Source organism: Gadus morhua, chromosome 20 (genome assembly GCF_902167405.1).
Source record: "Gadus morhua chromosome 20, gadMor3.0, whole genome shotgun sequence".
NCBI classification, from domain to species: domain Eukaryota; kingdom Metazoa; phylum Chordata; class Actinopteri; order Gadiformes; family Gadidae; genus Gadus; species Gadus morhua.
The window spans coordinates 13739760-13763485 of record NC_044067.1 but is presented as its reverse complement, the minus strand read 5'-3'; the positions used below and the strand labels follow the sequence as shown (position 1 = coordinate 13763485).

Here is a 23726-nt window from a genome sequence, read left to right as displayed (position 1 = left end):
TAATCTTGAATTGATTTGAATGTTCAAATGTACTTTCTCCACGACTCAAATGCCTTAATACAAGCATGTAAAGTAGTTTTCGGATGTTAAACCCCCCAAAAAACTAACGAGACAAGAACAACCTGCATCGCTCTGGTTAGTCGGTGACTTACGGGTGCCATCGAAGCGGGTGGCGATGGTATCCAGGAAGGTGTTCTGCGGGGCCAGCAGCCCTCTCATCACCGGCATCCTGCTTCGGGTCGACTGACTCCTCCTGGCTCTCCGCCCGGGGCCGGCGCTGGAGTCCTGGTCAGACCCGAACCCCGGGAGGAACCGTGAGGTGCCTGGCGCGCATCCCAGCCCCTGCAGGAGCGCGCCAATCCGAGTAACACGCGGTGGCTCCACTTTGAGACGGCGGGGTTGTGACCATATCCGTTCAAATGAGCCCTGAACAACCCTGAACAATGGAAAAAAACTAAGCTGAGCGCATTGCAAGTATAGGGAGGGGGGAAAGGAGGAAAAAAATGGACTTAAACAACAATGATCAGCCTGTATGGCTTAATGAGTGAGTACTACAGCATTAGTTAAGAGAAGAACTGGTGTGATGGAGAGATGCGGAGAGTCAGGCAGCAAGTTTCGGTGCTGATGTTGCTCGGTTGAAACGGTATGGAAGCGGCAAGCTCCTCCTCGTCTTCCCCCTTTCTCTCCTCCTACTCTCTCTCGCTCCCTCTCTCTCTTGCTCGTCTCAGTCATCTTAGTTACCGAGAGCAGATGCCGTATCACGTGACGTTGTGAGACTCCCTTTCTTCCAGGATTGTGAACTGATCCTGTGAATGGAGGAGGGATATGACATACTGTCGTTTCAAAGCAGGGGAATTACCTTTGTGCGTGTAGTAAGACTTCGAAAAGAAGCGGTAGACTATAAACAAAACTATTGTCCGATGAACCAACTCATTAAACACCTTAAGGCTAAAAAAAATAACAGGCAGGCTATAATGGGACATATATAGGGGACAATGGAATAGCTTCTGTGGATATAACATGTTGTTCTAGCATAAATCCAATTGATTTCCCTCCACTTCAGGTGAAATTCAAGTGAAAGTCGGTGACGAAAACAATGCTTACACTGTTAAAGCAGGCCCATTTCATTCAGAAGCATGACTAGTAAAGTTAATCTGCACGCTTGTGTGTAAAGGGTAGCCAAATTCTAAATTGAATTGAAATCGGAGCAATCCTATATAACCGTTTTTTGCAAATCCAGCAGCAGAGCACTGAACTCACCCCTCATGCATTTATCGAGGGATTTTCGCCATCTGGTGGCCGTTACTGCGAAGTGCAGTGGGATGATTCAGTCATGAGTTACATCACACGTTCTTGAAATTACAAATTCGACACTTAGATACGTGCCATTGATATTTATAATTAAGTTACGTTCGTCCTAATTTATCTCATCTGTCAGGTAGAATAGGCAAATTATGTTTAATATTAACATTAATAATGAACTTTTTCAATTAACGGCGTGTTAATCTACAATGTGTATTACGATGCATATAAAAAAAAATATCAGACATGTTGAAGTATTAAAGTCCATTTTCATTTTGCAACAGGTTTGCGCTTCTGCCCAGAAATTAATAATTTGTTTTGTTTGAGTGCTGCACAACCGGCCAATTGCAGTAGTTTCCTCAGCAAGCCCCTCCCATACAATGGTGTGGTCTCATTTCATTAGTCAGTGGAACGTGAAGAAGTTCTCTGATTGGTTGAGATTATATCATTTGATTTGGAGAGTGATCGCGGAAGCAGTGTTATTATATCGCCTCTTTGCGCTCATCAGTCCTGTGTAGACGCCAAATCATCAGTGCCTCCTTCAACCATTCACCGACGCTCTTCAGTATAATAAAACGAAAAAGGTAGGTACATTAACATGTTGCAATGGTTGTTTACATGAGCCTATAGCATATCAAAATGATGACGTGACAGGAGTGTACCGGGTACGTGACCTAATCCTACGACGTCTGAATAGTTGCTCCTATTGTTCAGCCTGTACTCGAATTAATTACTATAATGCATTCGGTTCATCCGAAAAACTTTGCATGCATAAGCCAGTAATGCAATTTGAGGACTGTCTTATCTATTGTGTGGTGCGTACCACCACCATCCCTCATTTTCAAAACCTTTGGACCCCTATCTTGATCAAGCTCCCTTATCTTACGTATGTTTTTGCATATGAATTTTGTCCTTATGTTTATTTTGATATGTAGCGATAGTGTTTATCTTTATTTTGGTGATGGTGTTTAACATTTCGTACCGACCCTGAACTTCATGACCGTCTTGGTGCAGTCCCCTCCCCATCATACGATCGCCCTATCCCAGAGTTATGCAACACATGAGATATTGAATACTGATTCTTCTTCAACAAAGTTTCCAGTCATTTAACTGCATGTTCTATCAAATTGATACATTACAATCTGTAAACACGTGTTGCATTATCCTTGCATGAAATTACTAAATATTTTACATTTTATAGCTGTCTTTTTAAACAAAAAGTAGGATGCATATATTTTCCAAATATAAATGCCTGTAAATATACTTTTTTTGACAGTTATTATGCGGTTTCGACCAAAAGTCAGCAATGTTGAGTCATTGCTCTTTTAAACGGTCTATATGAATGAAGTTCATTCATTCCAGATACACCCTTGGCGTTGCGCAATTGCACTGTTGCACCGGTTTACGTAAACTTGCATGTTTTCCTCATGTAATAAAATGTTCACTGCTACTTATTCATATTGCTCCAGCCTCTTTGGTTTTGTTTAACTTAACTTCTTCAAATAGCCATAAGCTATATAACCCCTCTCTCTCTCTCTCTCTCTCTCTCTCTCTCTCTCTCTCTCTCTCTCTCTCTCTCTCTCTCTCTCTCTCTCTCTCTCTCTCTCTCTCTCTCTCTCTCTCTCTCTCTCTCTCTCTCTCTCTCTCTCTCTCTCTCTCTCTCTCTCTCTCTCTCTCTTCCCCCCCCCGCCAGCTCCCAAGATGTCCCAGAAGATCAAGGCGGGGTCCGTGGTGGAGATGCAAGGAGACGAGATGACTCGGGTCATCTGGGAGCTCATTAAGGAGAAGCTCATCTTTCCATACCTGGAGCTGGACATGCACAGGTAACCAACAACACTGCACCCTGCTGGGTGCCCAAGTAGACCACATGCAATGAAGAAGAGCCATTCTGTCCCAACCTGTTCCCACTGAAACCCCTTTACCTGTTCTGCAGTGTCTATTAGGTCTTAGGGGGAGGGGGAGGGGTTGGGTGGCTTACACATATTCATCGCCAGTACCACAGACGCGTTAAACAGGTCACACAGGTACTGTGTGTGTATGTTTGTTGCACGTTTGTTAAGGAAATAGAGAGATGCAAGTGTTTGTCAGCCTCCAGCAGAATCTCCGGGGCATAAGGTGACCTGAAGATATGGTGGGAGTGAGGAGAAGGCTCAGGGGACTAATGCCTTTTATGCCAAAGAAGTAATGCAAAATATGCACAGGTGGTTTTGTATTGGCTATTTTTATGTTGGTTACATGATATGTAGCTGGAATTAAGGAGCATTTCCTTGGGACGTGTTTGGACATCGTAAGCGTGTCTAAGGCCCTTTTTAAAACACAGCAAACTTCTGTCTTTTTCGAATGTGCTCTAAATCTATTTGATGGTGAGTTGGGTCATGTGGCATGTCGGGCCAAAGTGGAAATAATTAAAACTCTAAGGCGGGTCTCCTCCAGGGAAACGTATCACAAGGGCGGACGGGCATGTGTGTGGCTTGTTGTTGGATTGTGTCAGCAGAGGGTTAGGGTGTAATCACTGCATTTAACGCTCAATTAACCCTAAAAAATTGTGTGTTTTACTAGGGCTCCATACAACTGGTTTAAATGTGGCATCAGTTTACAGTCTTGGTTCCTCGTGAAGTGCTTTTGGTTAATAAGCTAAAAAAGTGAAGAGCTTGTTCTCCCTAATTGAGACAAATTATATTCATGCACAAGCAGGCGCTGGTGTGGTGGTGTGTGTGTGTGTGTGTGTGTGTGTGTGTGTGTGTGTGTGTGTGTGTGTGTGTGTGTGTGTGTGTGTGTGTGTGTGTGTGTGTGTGTGTGTGTGTGTGTGTGTGTGTGTGGCTGATGCATATCAGTAACAAATGGTGATACTGTTACATCACCGTTGTTGGTTTCTCCATTGTTGCGGCTGAGGGGGCAGGGCTATTTGGGTGAAAGGTTAAGAATGCCTTCAAGTTCATGGCTGCCATTTGGTAACCATGTTGTAAAGCAGACCAGAAAGGTGCTATGATAAAAAACACAATGATTACCCATGAGCTAGAAGGCTCTTTTCTACAGCACAGCATATCAACATGCATCATATCCGTATCACCATTTGCTGTTACTGATATGTATCCGCATATCAGTATGTGCAATTTTCAAGCACTTATTATTGTTGACCCATCCATCTCCAAAAAGAAAAACCTCACTTCCCTCAATGCCCCTCTCCCCCCCTTCTCCCGTTGTTGACCCCCATCCTCCTCCCTCCCCCGCCCCCAGCTACGACCTGGGCATGGAGAGCCGCGACGCCACGGACGACCGCGTGACGGTGGAGGCGGCGGAGGCGGTGCAGCGCTACAACGTGGGCATCAAGTGCGCCACCATCACGCCCGACGAGAACCGCGTGGAGGAGTTCAAGCTGAAGCAGATGTGGCGCTCGCCCAACGGCACCATCCGCAACATCCTGGGCGGCACCGTGTTCCGGGAGGCCATCATCTGCAAGAACATCCCCCGGCTGGTGCCGGGCTGGGTGAAGCCCATCATCATCGGAAGGCACGCCCACGGAGATCAGGTATGGGGAGGGGGGGGGGTTGGACGGCCCTGTGGATGAGCTACCAGTGAACCACACACAGAGCAGAATGGAGTGCAGTGGGATAATACTTTATCTTTGGCCTGACCTCCAAGAGGCATTAAATCATGACCTTATATACGTCGTATACGTATCACATGAGCTTTATTGCCAGGTCCATTCACATCAGTGCACTAAACGTGCAAAATGTTCACACGGATACAGAAAAAACACTGCGTAGTGTTTGCTGTAGTTTTGTGTCATGCTGGGGTGTATTGGCTTTCCACATACTGTTTAATAATGTCACATAACAGCTGTACATAAACAAATGACGATCAAAACATTGATTGTTGATAAAATGATAAGGCGTGGTGAAGTTCTGTTAGATAGTAGTTGTAGATGATAGGCTATGGGTCCCTTTCTATTCCCATTAAGGATTAGCTTGCTGATGCCATTGAGGGGTTGTGCTGTCAGGAGGGACCAAGTCATTTATTACAATTCATAAGTCGCCCTTTGCACAGTGGGGATAGCATGTGAACCGACTGTATCCCATCTGCCCCACTGGTTGATGACTTCATTAACCCTGCAGCAGCTCGTAGCCTCTGGCTCCCTTCCCTGTCAGTGTTTAGCTGAAGTCAACAGAGCTATGCTCAAAGGTCAGCAATCCAGGTGAAGTGTCATTCCACATCCCTGTTGGTAAACGCGTCTTGGTTTTTAGTTATCATTTAATCTAAGCTTATCTCGAAGTTTCAGAAAATCAATCGTTATGCCGCCCATTTTTCTCTTTTTTTTTAAAAAGTTGCCAGCATTTGAATTTTTTTTAATGTACACATCATCATTGAGGTGTAACATTTCCAAGTGGTTTAGTTCCTAGTATGAAACTCAGGGGTCATACCTGGGTTACGATGTAACACTGTTATGAAAAATCCTATCTTAATCCAACTCGGTTAAGGTCCAACGGTTGAGCTTCAAATGCGTTTTCTAAAATGTTCATTCATTCTAGTGTTCATTCATGTTTGTAATTTATATGATGTTCGAAACGTAGTAATTCCAAGGAGGGAGAGGCTACCGTTCTTCATGTAGTCAATTAACTAAATTTAAATGTTTTAATTTTTGCCTTACAGTACAAGGCCACAGACTTTGTGGTGCCGGGGCCAGGGAAAGTGGAGATGACCTACACACCAGCGAAGGGAGAGCCGGTCAAGTACGTTGTGTACGAGTTTAAGGGTAAGAGCCCAAATGCTTGATGTTGGTGTACCTTTGTGTGTCAACCTACCCCTTGTCAGGTAGCATTAGGTTTCACGGACGAGTGAGTGCTCAGTTGGACCCAGGAGAATAAGTAAAGCCATTGACTCATGCAGACAGAAGACCTGTGTATGTTGATCTTAATTGAATGGCGATGGCAATCAATATATATGTCATGAACAGTAATTGATTGATACAATACAAGCAAATGTACATGTACTGTTAATATTCTTTTATTCACTTGAAATGACCAGTTCACTCTGGCCATTCCAAGGGGCCCTCACAGTGAGCTCAGTTTGCCTTAGGTAGACTTTAAATGGGTAATGGAATGTGTCTGCATGTGAGAACGTGCTGTATCTTCAAGCCCCAACCACGCTGCATGCCTTTTGGATTAGTTGGGATAAGTGTTCTAGGAGTGTTGCCTTAGTTTACCTTTTTTAAAACGTTGGGACAACAGACTAGTTCGCTATTTGAAGTGCACTGCACATGACAATTGAAGCAGCTCCCGGATCATTTCTGACCAATCAGACAATCGCTTCCCCGAAGTGTTCGGGGAGTCCGGCTTGCCTGCAACACTTCTAAATTGATGATAAACTGCATGGGTAGGGAGGGAGTGGACAGGGATGGGCCATATATTGGGGGTTGTTTAATCTGGCTCTCTTCTGCTCCGCTTCTATATATGTTACCCTCGCCTACAGCACCTTTACGTCTCTCTGTCTCTGCCTCCAGAATCCGGTGGGGTGGCCCTGGGGATGTACAACACTGACAGTTCCATCAAGGACTTCGCACACAGCTCCTTCCAGATGGGCATCACCAAAGGCTGGCCGCTCTACCTGAGCACCAAGAACACCATCCTGAAGAAATACGACGGGCGCTTCAAAGACATCTTCCAGGAGATCTACGAAAAGTACGGGAAACACGCACTCCTGCAAACAGACCTTTTGGCTAGTCATGCTTCAAACGTTTGACGGTATCCTCCCCACGACCAAACTTTCTTAGACAGACAATCGGACTCAGACACACACACACACACACACACACATGAACAATCAGACACAGAAACACACACAGACAATCAGACACAGACACGCACACACAGACAATCAGACACAGATAATCAGACAAGGATAATCAGACACACGCTCACACACACAGTCAATCAGACACAAAAACGGGGACAATCAGACGTACCTGCTAAACCGTGAGCTGGGTTGGTTTTCAGAGAGTACCGCGCCCAGTTTGAGGCCAAGGGGATCTGGTACGAGCACCGGCTCATCGACGACATGGTGGCCCAGTGCATGAAGTCCGACGGCGGCTTCATCTGGGCCTGCAAGAACTACGACGGAGACGTGCAGTCGGACTCCGTGGCCCAAGGTAGGCACAGGGATAAGCGCGCCATGTGATGTCATCGCTGGACGAGCCGGTTCAAGAGCCAACCTGAAGCGGTGGCATGGGCTTTTGACTGCTGCAGTATGCGCCCGCCTGCTGCCAGAACCAGTCGGATTTGGAACCAATTGAATTATAGATAATGACAAAGATAATGATGCAAAATTCGGAACGTTCTGTTCCTCAGAGGTCTGTTCCATTTTCGTAATCGGCTCACATTATGTACCAGTGACTTCAGGTATCAAATATAGATATTTGAAGCTTTGAACCAAAAAACACATGAATGAAGCATGCAACATGCTTGAATTCAGAACGTGTGTGTGTGTGTGTGTGTGTGTGTGTGTGTGTGTGTGTGTGTGTGTGTGTGTGTGTGTGTGTGTGTGTGTGTGTGTGTGTGTGTGTGTGTGTGTGTGTGTGTGTGTGTGTGTGTGTGTGTGCGCGCCCCCAATGTTTGTACTGTATTACTTGTACATACTACCGACTACCATTAGTAAATTCGTTTGCATCTTCTAATATTAATCTGCTGTGTAACCGATTCTGTGGACATTAATACTTTTGTTCCTGTGTGTGTGTGTGTCTCTCCAGGCTACGGCTCGCTAGGCATGATGACCAGCGTGTTGCTCTGTCCGGACGGGAAGACGGTAGAATCTGAAGCGGCCCACGGCACGGTGACCCGCCACTACAGGCAGCACCAGCAGGGCAAGGAGACCTCCACCAACCCCATCGGTAAGGGAGCACCAGGGGGCAGGCCAAAACATGGGCTAACTGAGGACGCCTGGAGGATTTGGGTTTTATTTAATTTGACCAGGACGGTGCACATTGATTACATTACGGGCAAACATCCCGGCCAGCAAAAGAGGCTAATTGTAAGCCAGAGTCCCTTGCAAGGCAGCTTAAAACCAGATACAATTATTAAAACAAGGATACCTTCAATCCAAGGACACAAGGCACAGAAAGAGTGACAGAACCTGAACTGTATATAAGGACCAAGTGACAACAAAAGGACAAATCACATAAACCCTGGTCTAAATACCCTATTCTTAAGATGGCAGGACTGGTTGCCGACAAGCCAAGCTCTCCGCTTAGGTTGTAGAAGAACAATGAAGCATGCCGCAGATCGTTTGAACCATGACCAAGTGATATGGCTTTAATTTACTCTTTCTCTATTGATCCCGAGGGAAATAGTTAATGGCCCAGGCTCAAGATAGAAACATAAAATAAAAATGGGTTTTATGGCCCAAGAGTCCCTTTATAGTTCAACGATTTAAATCCCACAAGGCTCTGATCCAAAAAAACGGTAAATGAATATGTTTCTGATACCGTGTGTGTGTGTGTGTGTGTGTGTGTGTGTGTGTGTGTGTGTGTGTGTGTGCGCGCGCGTGTGGCCTTCCAGCCTCCATCTTTGCGTGGACGCGGGGGCTGCTCCACAGGGCCAAGCTTGACAGCAACGTGGAGCTCCGGGTGTTCTCTGAGTCCCTGGAGGCCGTCTGCATCGAGACCATCGAGGCGGGCTTCATGACCAAGGACCTCGCCATCTGCATCAAAGGACTCTCAGGGTGAGCCCAGCGCCGCCTTCAATAGAGACTGGAGTCATGTACGAATCAAGCAGAAAACACTGCGCCGCTTCGTCCACGTTGCCATGTGTTTGCTCCACTAAGATTGATGTGACTTGATATGACGTTGCCAATTTGAACCGAAGTTCACACACCCTGTGCCTTTTGGCTTTCATTGGTTTTGTAGTGTGTAGTCTTCGTAAAAAATCATTCACTGGTATCAGTTTTTGTTTCACCTGTTTTGTGATAGAATTGTCTAATTTAATGTTCTCATCCCCCCCAAAACACCTGTCTCCTATCTCCGTCTCCTGCCCTATTTCCCACATCTCCTGTCTCCAGTGTGACGCGTGCAGACTACCTCAACACCTTTGAGTTCCTGGACAAGATTGCTGAGAACCTGAAGATGAAGCTGGCCAACCAGCCCAAGCTGTGAGCTCCACCACTGCCATCGTCCGTAGTATCAGAACCCTGATACAATCTCCCACAAAACATAATGTAGACAGACACGCACACACACAAACACACATAATCACAACAAGCACACACGCCAAGACAGGTGTTCCCAATAAACACATGGTGATATCCACAGTGCCCCCTCTTCCCACACAAGGTGAAGGCATACTGCCGTGCTCGCCTGGAAGACTTTCCTGGCAGGCCATCCTTCTCATGAGGGAGGTGCATGAGGAGGAGGAGGAGTAGCATTGGAGCTACTGTGTCTGCCATCCATGCATTTCTATGAGCTCCATCCAAGACCTTGAAACACAAATGTTCAGAAATGCATTTGAGTGTTAGTCCGGTAACACCAGATAGCGAGTGGGGTGTCACCCCTCCAACCCCCAACTCCGTCCCCACCAATTTGTTTTGCCTTACCACTGTCACGTCACGTTATCTAGTGAAATTTGCCTTGCATAGCCCTACCATTTAGTGCACTAATGGCTTGTTCTGGTTTATTTTAGTAACAGAATCGTCCTATAAGACCTTTCCATGAGCAATGTCACTAACTACTTTTGCACCTTGTCATCATCAATCTTCCTCATCATCATCATCGTAGTACATGAGTCTAGCTGAGGTTTATGAAATGCGCAATACCTTGAGGGTTCTCATGATGAAATCAATTTTCCTCTTTGGCCGTCTATAGAGCTTTATGTACGGTAGCCATTGACGATATATCTGGTAGGATTAGTTGCACATGGAGTGTTCTATGAGGGAGATTTTAACTGTTCTTTTCGTTGTACGTTACTAGTATGTCAGTAACTCATTTATCCGTCTTCATCCGTTGGTCTGCTAATCTGTCTGACTTTGTCTCCCTCACATGGGGCTTGTTGGATAATAAGTAATAAAAAATGAATAGGTTTTCTCTTTTTTGATTTGCTCTTTCCTTGTATTGAAGATCATGATGAGCAGCTGGTTTATCTAGAAATGTATTTTTTATTGTAATAATTAAAAAAATTGTTTACTATTGGAGTTTTTTCACAATTGTATCAGTAGTTCCTGAAACTTTCATTTTTTTTTGTCAATGCAGATACAAAGAAGAGAGGACTATACACAACATGTATCTAGCAAAAAAAGACTCAAATAAATATACAAAATGTATATCATATATATATATATATACCTCCCCACAGAAACCTATTCTTTATAAATAAATACTTAATTATTCCAATAGATATGTACTGCTAATGCAGTTTCCCCCAGGAACTGTTCTCTAAGGGGTCAAAGAGTGGCTGACGTGTTTTGAACAAATTTGATTGTTTATAATTTACTAGAATAAGGAACATATTTTGTATGGAGGCACCACCTGGAACTGCACATTTCCCTATATGACCAAAGAGGGGCTGCCATATTTAGAGAAACTAACCATAGACCTACTGCACTGTGGATTTGATATTTTGTACTTTACTAGAGTGAAGAACTTCTCTAATCCAAGCCTCACGTGACGGAGGAGATGATGACCTTTAACGTCTAGCCACTAGGCTCTGGAAGGCCATAGGGTCAGCTCTAATTCTTGGCCTGACCACAGTATCTTGTATTACACCAAAGAGAGCGGTTGATGAACTGGATGAAAGGGCACCTGAAGTAGCCCCCATAAGGTGTCAACATTATTGGACCAATAGTTGGGAAGAGTAGGAGGCGGGGGGGGGGGTCCATATCAGGATACATTTATAGAAAGTATGACTTTTGTCCAGTGATTGCGGTGTTGAGTTTTACATTTTATCAGGCCATGCTTGGCACATACAGATGCTCCTGTGATGTTCAGCCAACAATAAGAAACTCTGAAGGGAGAAAATTCTTTCATATAAACATGCGATGGTACCTTTTGATGTAGGGGGTTTGAAAAAAAAAAGATAATCAATGGATGAGGTGTACAGGCTGAGAGGGAAATAAGGATTGTGTGTACTGGCCAATACGGAAGAGGATTAGGAAAAAAAAAAATAATTAAGTTCTGACTTTATTCTCAGAATTCTGAGATTAAAGTCAGAACTATTTGTTTTTCTTATGTATGGCCCTAATCCTCTTCCGTAGTACGAAACCTAGAGTTGAGGCTATTTTTAAATGTAAAATAAACTTTGAATTCTTTGTCCCTGCTTTGGATATATCTTATTTCCACTAGATGGCAGCACTTTAAACCTTGAACCTTAGGGTTTGGCTTCCACATGTACCCTTGTTTACGAGATCACTGAAGGTGTGGGGACTATTCATGGTCCATGGCAGAATAGTGAGTTGAAATTAAGTCTTCTTCTATCATTCCTATTTAACTATTTCCGTTAAACGTGTCGGTCTCTCCGTGGATCAATGGATTCAGATCCAAACTATCAAAACAACTTGAACGGCAGGGGAAACCCTGACAATGGAGCTGTCAACCGTCAGAATAACGCAAACGATGTAGTCTCACCTGATAATGGAAGTGGAAATGCACGAGATACTGAAACGTAAGTAAAATGCATATATATATATGCAGATATACACATATAGAGTCTCGAATATAATACATGATTGGTATTAGATCCTTCCTAAATATAATACAGAAGTGGCAACTGTGCTTTATGCATTATGCAAGTTATTTTTAAAGTATATGTACTGAGGGACGTTGTTATTAGTGCAGTGAAGATACATATAACATTAATAATACCGGATTTAAACGATTTGAAACTGAACCTAACCAAATAATAGGGACATTTGGGATCACTTTCGTTTTGTCGAAAATGAGAGTGCACATGCGCAGTGCGTATTAGTGTTGTGTGAGTAAATAAATACACGAGATATGATTATGAATAGCATGAGTAAGAAAAATAATGGAAGGAAAAATAATAATAAATATTATTATTGATGAAAATAAATGTAATTCATGGTTTTTAGGCTGTGTATGCTTTCCATGCATGATCCCATGTTTTACCTGTAGACAACTTTAGAATCTAACACGGTTGGTAGTAACACCTCCCTGTCTCAACACTTTTCTGTCCCAGATTTACGGGATTCACCAGGGTGGCCCCAAACGAGACCAGACGGCGTCAGCTACAAAACAGTAGGCCTACGTCTTTTCTCCATCAATCCGTCCACCCATCCAACATCTTATCTACCTTCACCTTTCTCCCGACAGATCAAATATATCTGCATATATTTGTGTATCCTAACATGTGTGTGTCTGTTGCTTCATTTGCTCCAGTGGCTCAGAAGGAAGAGGCGGACTTTCAGAAGTATAGGGAGTCTCTAAAGCCGGTCACCATCGACGAGCCCCCAGAATTGCTAGGCAAGATGACTTCATACATGTGGGAGGGGGTAAAATAGGATTGGTTGGTTTCATCTCACTGTATGACTGGTGGGTTTCATCTCACTTGACATGTTCACACCCAAAAGACTTCCATCCAACGTCCACACCCCAGTGTTTTTTGGGGCAGTGTGCACAAATCTTTACTCTGAAGGAAGGCAAGCTAGTGAAAGTGGTTAGTGGTTAATCTCAAAAAATCAGACTTAAGATTTGTGTCCAAAGTCTGATGGCAGACAGGCTGGAATCTGAGTGAGCCTGGGCGTTTCCATCTCTTTTGCTTCTTATTTCTTTCGATCTGTCATGGTACGTCTATTCATCTATCTACCGCTAAATAATTTCCCTCTGGGATTATTAAAGTATTTATCTATCTATCTATCTATCTTCTGAAACCTTCATTAACATAAATTTGTATTAGATGGATCATCTCCTCAGTGAACCAGGAAACAAAACCCTGTCCCTTGCAGTTTCTGGTGTCGAATTATGGCACCAAGGTAGGCCTACTGGGTTCCCTCCACATCCTCAACCAGCTATAGGCCTCCTTGAGCATGTCCGGACCCCTCCCTGCTCCATAATGTCATGCATCAGAATTCACTCTAAATGCCTTGGATAAAAACGGCAGTGGTTCTCAGAAACAGGTGGGGTCAAGGCCCACTAGGGGGCACCAGATAGTTTCTAGGGGAGCCTTTATGGGAGTAGACTCGTCGAGTGTAACTTTTGCACCCCGTGTTCGGCTGGCATCTAAATACACTGTGAAATTACTAATGTGTGTTGAACATGACGCTGTGTGTCTGTAACCAGGTGGGGGTGTGTCGCTGGCCGAGGCAAGGCGAAGGCAGCAGACGCAGTTAGACCAGTCCAGAATACAGAAAAGGGTACCCAACACAAAACAAGCACCTACCACAGACACAAACACTCAAATACATATTCAAATGATTTACAGACCACATTGGTTGGGACTGAAATGTTACAGGACTTTGATAGGATTGGTATATTAGATGTTTAATGCTTGGATGCAGAAGTAGGAAAATAGTGACATGTTCCATCTGGTTTCAAGATGAAAAAGATGGAGCTGGACAGAAGGAGGAGAGCAGAAGAGGAGGAGGAGAACCAGCGGCTGAAAGATGAACAGAGGCAGAAGGTGCGATACATAAACTCTACATTACATAAGATCAAATTTAACTTTATTTACATTTGAGATTTAGAATCTCAAAAAGGGAGAGGGTTAGTTTTCGCTTTGTTCTTTAATATCTGGCTTTAGACATGAAATACTTAGACAAAATATTTTTTCTCTGCAGTTTTTCAGACATTATAGGGAAAAATTCAGTGCCACCAACAGCCTCTAGATGTCAGCACAGACAAACAACTTTAGGGGTCTCACCACTGTTACACCCCTCCCCATTCCCTAGCATCCCAGCCATTAACATGACACCTGATTAATGTTCCCTGTGGTTAGCAGTCAGCCGCATCAATGTAGGCCTCTGCCCATTTGGGTTTATAAGACCTTCTCTGCTCGTTTCCTATATCTCTACTTACTCTGCCTAATAGCGCTTAATGGACCTCAATTTCGCATGATTAATATCATCTGATGAGACCAAGGTTGGGGCAGAAGTTCGCTCCACAAACCTTTCACAAGGCATATAATCAGATATATATTACTGAAGTCTACAACTTTCTGGGCATTTGGATGGCACGCTTAAAAAGTATCTGATCTCTATACTTCTCCAGTCCATCATTACCTAGCATCAGCTCATACAGGTTTGCAAGCTATCAGGATGTCCCATGGAAGCTTCAAAGTCATTACAAGTGGACCCAGCGGTTGCTGAAGATTACCTTGAGTTTCCTTGCTTAGAATCCGGGCCTAAACGTGAATAGCTTTCGTGAACCAAACAAGGAGATGTTTTCTAGATTCGGCAAGACGAATGTAGCAACTTCTGTTTACTACTAACAAGGGTTTGGGAGTGAGCAGTGCAGCAGTGTTCGTATAATTATTTATTCAGCTGTGGAGGGAACGCTTAGTGCCCTACCTCCACGGATCGAGAACAGACACACATTGCCACACACACGTTATTGCCAAACACACACAAAAAAAACAAAACCCAGTGCTCTAGCAGGGAGGAGCAGAAGTCGGCCACCACCATCTGTGCCCCCCGGCATATGGATCACTTTGACCTTAAACACCTGTAAAGCGAGATTCCAACGGGTGATCAACGCCTTGGTGTCCTCCATGAGGCGTAGCCACTGAAGGGTGGCGCGGTCAGAGCAGAGGGTGAATGAGCGCTCCTGGAGGTAGTAACGCAGGGCCCTTGTGCACGAACCTGCACAGCATGCACTTTTACGTCTTGTTAAACCCCTCCACCATCTGTCAGGGGACGGTAAACGCTGGTTACTATCCACAGTTTGCGGAGTATGCATGACATAAACCCAGTGCCTCGATCGGTAAGAATCTCTTCGGGGATTCCAACTCGGGAGATGAATTGAACCAGGGCCTGCGCTGGGCACTTCGCTGAGATTGAGCGAATTGGCCTTCCTCTTGGATGCCGGGCTGCTTAGTCCACAATGACTAATACAAGCCCTCGTGGATGGTGGACCCTCGGCCTCGCCCCGGGTCCAGCTGGACAGCGATAGGTGGTCCCCTGGTCCACGGCGATGGCGATCTCCATGTTGGCGGGGCCGTGGCGTTGGACCCACTCCATGGTTGATGGGGGCGGGCCCTCGGTGAGACACCGCGGGTCTATCAGCTGGTGAGAGGGCGAAGGGTCTGCCCACGACCGCCATCCTCTGCTCTCTGAAGCGCCACCGGGGGAAAGGCCTTCCTGAGGAAGGCCAAGGCGGTCCAGCTGCCCCCCCGCCTCACAGTGCCCAGCCCATGGGCGGCTGTTAGGGCCCCTCCTGTCAGAAGGGGCAGCAGACAGAGGCCCACAATGTCTGCAGCCGACGCCAAGCCACGCCCCCCCCTCACACCCCAACAAACATCAAATGTAAATTTGGATGTAAAGTAGGGTTCTTATGTTGTTCCAAGATACTTTCAACCCGTGTCTCGGGTAGATCGTATAAATACAGACAAAGGCTATATTTGAGCTCCCATGGATCATTTCACGGCCTCCCTCATAGAACACTACACAGACACTTTGGCCTCTGTGTCTTTAATAGAAACATGCTGCAGAGTGTCAGGGAGGCTCTGCAAGGGTTTGTTCCATTTGTATTGTACACATTGCATTGTGTAACCTTATAGGGCCCTGTATTCACTTGATATCCACAGGGAGATACAATGCATCTACTCTGTATGAACAGCTTGATACATCAGCATGATATTGATACTTAAATGGATGCCTCAGTTAAGTGTGACTGGGCGTGCATTTGTGTGTGTATGTGTCTGGTGGACCCAGGTAAGTATCCAGTTGATATTGGTAAGGCCAGAATGGTACAGAATGTTAGCTTCAATATCGTGTTGTAATGAGTGTTAGTTAATGAGGTAATAGAATTGATTCATTTACCTCAGAATGTGTGTGTGTGTTGTTGCTTCCATGCTTTTTGTGTACATGTGTGCACGTGCGTGCGTATGCTTGCGTGTGTCTTTGTGTGTGTGTGTGCGTGCTCGTTTTGCTGTGACGTGACGACAGGCAGAGCAATACGAGAGGCGGAGCAAACAGCAGGAGCAGAAGAGGAGCCAGCAGCTGAGACAGGAGCATTGCAGGTCAGCACCGGATCAGGTTCCCCTTGGCTCATCGCGATATTCCGCTCCGATCCGCCGTGGCCCCTACTGTACACACATCGCATCGGGGGCCCTTGGAAGTGAAAATGAATTCCACGTTTTTGTTATGAATGCGTCTTGTGTTTCCTATGCATCATTCATCAGGGTAACTCACAGAGCTATGGTGGGACAAGCGACCGCCAGCAAACCTTACCGGGTTATTAGAAAAGTTCAGCCTCAGCCAAAGGGCTTTAGCGTCGGCGGGCTGCAGGCCAAATCACCACAGATCAGGGGCACGACAAACCCATGTACGAGCCATCGGAGGGAGGAACAATGCGTTAGATGTAGAGCTATGTGTGAGGTGCTGGAGGGTGGGAGGGTGAACCAGCAGGGGGGAGAAAGGGCCGCGAGCTGGAGCATGAGGGAGTTGAGTAAGCCATGAGGGGCTCCAAGACTGTCAGGGTCCCGGAAATGTTGGTGAAACTAATACCCCTTCATCCTTCTCTTCTATGTATTGTTTTTACAAATCCCACGCTTTGTTTATTTGCGTGTTTGTGTATGTGTGTGTGTGTGTGTGTGTGTGTGTGTGTGTGTGTGTGTGTGTGTGTGTGTGTGTGTGTGTGTGTGTGTGTGTGTGTGTGTGTGTGTGTGTGTGTGTGTGTTACAGAGTTACTGAAACCTTTTTGCAGAAGCTCCAGGGTGAAGGCTCTTCTCCAGCATCATCCAGCAGTGGATCACAAACCCACGCCCTGGTATGTCAGAGTCCCAGCCCCAAGTCCACACCGTTTATACCCTTCATATTAAGACCTATACTCACCTCCTGCTGAGTGTGTATGGGTCTGTGTGTATGCGTCCACCATTCACGCCAGCATCTGAACAAGCTCCAATGTATCCTGGTCCACAGGTCTTGGAGTTCAGTGTTCATGTCTGTGTTAGTGGTGCAGGACAGGGAATCCCTACTGTGCTCATTCACACCAATATATCCGCCTTTAAAGGCTGTTTTCTCTGCAAACATGCTAGTGCTATAGAGCTTGCGTCCTCAGGGGCCACTGAGGCCCCCGGGTGGCTGGGGCCCGCAAACCCCCACTACGTCTATTTGAATGTGTATATATATTGTATAAATATGTATGTATTCACATTCTTATATTATTTCATTGTTGGTTGTTCTCTGTTAGCCCAACTCCCTCTCCCCTTCCTTTATGATACACTCTCTCGTTCTCTCTCCCGCTCTCTCTCTCTCTCTCTCTCTCTCTCTCTCTCTCTCTCTCTTCCTCTCTCTCTCTCGTTATCTTTCTGTCTCTCTTTCTCTGTCTCTCTGTCTCTCTCTCTCTCTCTCTCTCTCACTCTCTTTCTCTCTCTCTCTGTCTCTCATTCTCTCTCTCCCACTCCTACTCTCTCCCCTCTGTCTCTCAGACGGATCTGATCCATCTGTCTTTCCCTCCTCATGCTTTCCCAGGCGAGACTGAGTTCAAGGGACTTCCCAGAGTCCGTGCTGAGCGCAGACACACACGCACACCCTTTTCAGACACAAAGTACACACGCACCCACAAACACACATTACAGACACAAACTACACACCCACACACAAACACACATGACAGACACAAACTACACACACACACACACACAAACACACATTACATACACAAACTACACACGCAAACACACAGTGCACACGGACAATATGCACACAAACACACTACTAATGCACACACACACACACACACACACACACACACACACACACACACACACACACACACACACACACACACACACACACACACACACACGCACACACAAACAGTAGACATGCACACCCACGTACACACCCACCTCACATCTACACACACTCCAACACACACTTCACAAGCACAGGCACAGACCCACCCACACACACATTATACATGCACCCACGCCAGCACGCGCACACACAGACACATACACAGACACACACACAGACGCACACACAGGCGAGGGGGAGAAAAAAAGAGTGTGTGTTGTCTGCAGCGACGTGGAGGGTTGTGGTACAACCTGGAGCAGCTTAGGGGTCATACTAAAAGTCCCTGGACTACTGCCAAGCTTCCCCCTCTCCCCCACCGACCCCTCCCTCCCCCCCCCCCCCCCCGACACAGGGATGGGGAAGTCCTGGGCGTCGATGGGATGACCTGAACTCACCTTTTTATTTTGTTTTTCCTTTCCCTCCTATCGTCATCCAGTGATTACCGACCATACCTGGGAGCAGCCCTCCCCTCCCTCCCTCCCTCCCTCCCTCCCTCCCTCCCCTCCCTCCCTCCCTCCCTCCCTATCTCCCATTAAATCAACTACGGTGCTCAACTCCTCGACCACGTGTAAAAAGCAGAGGACAAAATCAACGGTCGGTGAACAGGTTCTGCCGACGACGGCGCTCAGACGTGAACGATGTTCACAAGTGAATGATGTTCAGAAGTTTGCCTACACTGGCCGCCTCAGCACCTCTGTCTGTGGCGATGGTTTCTATGGAGAACCCGAGATAGAGAGAAAGCCGTATGCTAAAACAACAGAGGGCGGACAGAGAGCAACACAGTAAGGAACGGCCGTATCCTCGTGTGGCGACAGAGGAGCGTCGTTTGAGTTTAATGTCCTGCTCCCTGCCGGGAGTTGGGAGCGGCTGTTTTCCTTTTGTTTTGCGAGTATTATCAAATTATTTGATAAAAAAATATAATTATATTTTCATAGTTCTCTGGAACACCGACCCATTGATTTAGAGGGAGAGAGGGGGAGGGAGGGGGAGAGAGAGACAGAGAGAGATTTAGAGAGAGGGGGGACGCCAGACTGTAATAGGAGGGGAACCCGCAAGATTGAAGCACATTTTGGCCGGCTGAATAAATGGACGCTGCATATCAACAGATCTCAAGCAGCATTGGGCTCTGGCTCTTCTCCTTCACCTTTGCCCGACTTAGAGGAAAAGTATTTTTCCTCCGTTTTAATTGTATCCCACAAAAAGAGCGATTGTACAATATTATACTAAGAAATCATTCACAGAGAATGTTTTGTGTGTCCAAATGTCCTCTTTCCTTTGTTTTCTGCTTGTCTCCTCTCCTCGCGTTTCCTCTCCTTTACTCCCTCCTTCCCCTCTCTTCTTTCCTTCAATGTCCTTTACCCTCTAATCTCCTCCCCACTCCTATCCTCTCCCCTACCCACGTTTCTTCTCCTCTCCTCTACTCCAGTCTCTCCTCCTCTCCGCCCCGCTGCTCTACTTCACTCCATTCACTCCTCCTCTCATCTCCTCTCCTCTCCTCTCCTCTCCTCTCCTCTCCTCTCCTCTCCTCTCCTCTCCTCTCCTCTCCTCTGCCCTAGTCTCTCCCCCTCTCCCCTTCCCTCTCCTCTCCTCCACTCCAGTCTCTCCTCCTCTCATCTCCCTTCTCCTCTTATCTCCTCTCTTCCCCTTTGCTGCCCTTTCCTCTCTCCTCCTCTATTGTCCTCTCTCCCCGCTTTCCCTCTCCTGTAAGAGATCCCAGGTTAGCAGATGAAAGACATGGAGCAGTGTGGGACTTGTCTCGATGTGGTTTTAAACAAGATGCGGGGAACCGTGTTCCTCAGATGTTTCCTGACCTCACCTCCCTTTTATGTGAGCGTGTCTCTCTGTGTGTTTACACTCGACAGCATGGAGGCGGGGAGGAGAACGAGTGGTGGAGGGGGCCAGAGAGCTCAGGTCTGCACCTGAAGAAGAAGGAACAGGTGAGGGAGGAGGAGTAAGCTGAAGCTTACCTGCGTGTTGGCTTGTGTTCTGACGGTCATGCCGACCCCTCCAGATGGGCAGTGTACGCCCATAGTCAGTTACCCAATTTAGCATGCTGAGTTTTTCCTCCTAACCATCAAATGTTAATTTCACCCTTATTTTATCCTGAAGCACTCCTTCAGTTGTAGTTTTTTAACCGTTGTTTTAACCACCTTCCAATTTGATCTGCATGCAAAAATGTATGGCCCTTAAGTTAGCTTTGGTACTTCATCCCAGCACAGGTTGTCACCTACACACGGTACCACTCTTACTCACTAGTGTAGGAGTGAGATAATCCTTTCCCACAGACATTTACATGACACACTTTACCAAAGTACACTATATATGTGAGACTATGGCACTCTTCCAAACCACATGTCTTACTCCTTGTGTGATTAGTTTAAGTTCACACGGGAGAGCTGCAACTTTCCAGTAACATGTTTGAAAAGCAACACTAACGTTTTCACTAGACCTCCTTAAAATATAATGTTTCTGTTATCAGTGTTGCCTCAGTGGCTCAGTTAGATATTTAATATAGCGTCTGATAAGGACAACAAAAGCCCTTACTGATAAGATTGGAAGTTATCTACCTTCATGCGGATGGAGTTTGACTTATTATTATTGTTTTTCTAATCTGACTAGACTCTCCCTGTTCCACGGGGCCAGACCTTGCAGGACGATCCGAGAGTGAGAGCTATGGGGAGTGGACAAGAACAAGCAGACCACAGAAAGTATGTTACGCACAAACACACATGTAATAATAATAATAATAATGGATTGAATTTATATAGCGCTTTTCTAGACACTCAAAGACGCTTTACAGTGAAGGGGGGACCGCACTAAGGGGGTACATTCAAACGCTCACATAAACACACACACAACCACACATGCAAACGTGTGGACACCCACTCATACACACACACAGAGACAAAAACTTTCATAAAAGGTACGTTATGCACACACATGCACGCATGCAAACACACACATACACACACACACTCACAGTCAGACACCCACAGACATCCACTCACCCATGCCTTCAAACAAACGCATTGACGCACACATGCACGCACCCACAGACACACACATACACACACACACACACACATTATATCGGAACGAACAGACGTAATCATAGAAACATCACATCACATATTATGTGATGTGTCATATCTCATATGCTGCCATGGTAACACAAACACAGTAAAAGTAGGCTTGATTTCACCTTACTTTTGCAGGCTGAACTCAGCATTCCTGGACCGATTGGAGAATCGCGGCCGGGCCGATGACGCATTGGCCTTCCGAGACTCCGAGAGCTGGGAATCCCAACGTCCCGAACCACCGCAGTGTTCCGTCGCTCATACAACACCAGATGCACCACAGAGCGATGCCGAATGGCCGGAATTGGCGGCGGGTGAGCTGACCTGAATGAGCTGGAATGGGCCGGAACGAGCCGGAATGTCACAGGTGGCGAAGGGTTGTGAGCGGTGTCCGATCAGCGCTCAGCTTCTGCCTCATCCATGGTTAACCGAGTCTGAATCAGAGAGGGATGTTCTTAGGAGCCGGTGCTGCCCACCTCATCCTTTCTTAGACAACCTTGATTGTGTGTTTAGTCTGTGGCACGTCAAAGGTTTTCGTGTGTATCCTGTAAGAAAAAATGGAAATGTAGGTAGGCTGTTTTATGTGGGGCTATGGCGCATCACATTCGCTGTTCGGATTGAACTGGTTTTGTGTGAGTGTGTGTGCGCATGTGTGTGTGCGTTTGTGTGTGTGTGTGTGTGTGTGTGTGTGTGTGTGTGTGTGTGTGTGTGTGTGTGTGTGTGTGTGTGTGTGAACGGATGCAGAAGGCACTTCATGTGCACTACTAATTGGTAGCTGAGAGGGGGACATTTTGTGGTTGAGTCAAGTCTGACAGACTCGTGGCTTCCTGCCCGGGAAGAGTACTTCCTGTCCAGGGTGACGGGAACTAGCTTACTGCCAGTAGTATACGTGCTCTGACATACAAAACACAGTGAATTAAGGTTTGGTGCTGGGTGCTTTCTCAAAATGTATGTGCTTGCCATTAACGTACCATCGATAGGCCGCTTACATGGCGACAATGATGATTGTTATTGTTTTTTCGGTCATTGTTTAGTTATTCATCTAGAAATGCCTGCTGGTGTACGTTATAGCCAAAATAGCCAAAGCAGAAGCAACGTCAAACATTTCACTTCTTCTCTCGGATTGTCAATAAAGCATTTCGAAATGTCCATGTCACAGCTACAGTTACACACTTATAGAATATACAATATAGAATATCACCTAAAATCTCCCATGCTCTGTAAATATTTAGGAACAGCGTTTTAATATCCATTTTGATCTACGCGGCACATGCCGTGCTTGCATCAGTGATTACCAATCTTAGTATCAGTTTCGTGTAATTTCCCAACAAGGCCAACCTTAACTCAGTCCGTTGTCTAACAAGGGGGTCAGGCCATAGAGTACTAGCTTCAGTTGGAGTAAGATCTTTTCTACTTTGAATGGAGAGTCAAGACTTTACGAAGTGAACAAAGTCAGTGTACAAAGCCGCATCTGCATCCATCCGTTAAATTGTGATTATTTTCTTCTTCATTTTCCAGACTTGGAGGCTGAGTTTGACTGGGCCGTTCAGAAACTCAAAGTCACTTTCCCCGAGTGTAATCGAAGGTTTCTGGAGGACATCCTGAACCAGTGTGACGGAGACTGCCAGCAGGCGGCCGCGCTGCTCCATGAGACCATGAGCTGATTGAGCTTGTGCCTCTGAACCACGGGACCGCCACTACTTGGCATGGTATCTCATACAAATGGTCGCAAAGTCATTACAGAAATTTGAAATGCTCAGGCTAAAAGCTCCCTAATGCGTACAAGTTTACTTAAGTACATGGATTGAATTTCACTTGGAAAGTCTTATTTATAATACTGCATCACAATCTATGTTTTGCCAAAATTCTATATTCATAATATACTTTCCCATCGAGATTTTAGCCTGTGATCAGTTGTAGTGATCTGTTTGTTGTCATGGGCTTTCCCTTGAATGCCAATAAATCATTTTGTGTGTTTGTCTTGATGGTTTAAATTGTTTAGCTATAGGTCATTGCTATGACTCATAATCTTTGAATGTTTGGTTCCTAATTAAATCAGTGTGTGTTGGAACAACTCTCCCCAAATGTCTGCTTCTTTCTAAGGTTTCATATCATTTCAGAAGAAAGATGCACTCAACTTTGCAGAGGAAATATCTATTTCAAAGCTACATGAAATGAATGTAATCAAAGAGACCGTGAGATTCATCAAAGTGACACATTGAAAATTACCATACCTTGACTTTATATTCCTTTGTCTGCTTCGAGATTAAATTTCTTGGCCACACAAAAAAAAGTCATTCATGTTTGGTTTGAAGACACAAAGAAGCATTTGAACAAAACCAATGCCATGTAGGCCGTGTCAATTCCCCTTTTTATTCCCACATTAAAGCAAAAGGA

General features: G+C 45.7%; 3 protein-coding genes across 3 annotated transcripts in view; 2 read left to right on the top strand and 1 right to left on the bottom strand.

The window, feature by feature from the left end:
- kcnh3 (potassium voltage-gated channel, subfamily H (eag-related), member 3) overlaps positions 1–724 on the bottom strand; it is a 112518-nt gene extending 111794 nt beyond the window's left edge. Inside the window, exon 1 of the mRNA XM_030342647.1 lies at positions 153–724. Within this exon, the coding sequence (XP_030198507.1) occupies positions 153–228 (76 nt within the window). The 5' untranslated portion in view covers positions 229–724. The remainder of the gene's footprint in view (positions 1–152) is intronic.
- A 990-nt stretch (positions 725–1714) lies between these two features.
- idh1 (isocitrate dehydrogenase (NADP(+)) 1) lies at positions 1715–10476 on the top strand. The gene is made up of 9 exons (XM_030343031.1): positions 1715–1886; positions 2996–3125; positions 4540–4831; positions 5953–6055; positions 6803–6980; positions 7296–7447; positions 8045–8185; positions 8853–9015; positions 9352–10476. The coding sequence occupies exons 2-9, from the start codon at positions 3004–3006 to the stop codon at positions 9443–9445; spliced, it is 1245 nt and encodes a 414-aa protein (XP_030198891.1). The 5' UTR covers positions 1715–1886; positions 2996–3003; the 3' UTR covers positions 9446–10476.
- Positions 10477–11637: 1161 nt separating this feature from the next.
- Positions 11638–23408, top strand: epsti1 (epithelial stromal interaction 1). The gene is made up of 11 exons (XM_030343032.1): positions 11638–11942; positions 12477–12535; positions 12677–12760; positions 13577–13650; positions 13833–13916; positions 16399–16472; positions 17137–17221; positions 20115–20189; positions 20872–20960; positions 21468–21643; positions 22848–23408. The coding sequence occupies exons 1-11, from the start codon at positions 11806–11808 to the stop codon at positions 22991–22993; spliced, it is 1083 nt and encodes a 360-aa protein (XP_030198892.1). The 5' UTR covers positions 11638–11805; the 3' UTR covers positions 22994–23408.
- The last annotated feature ends 318 nt before the right edge of the window (positions 23409–23726 follow it).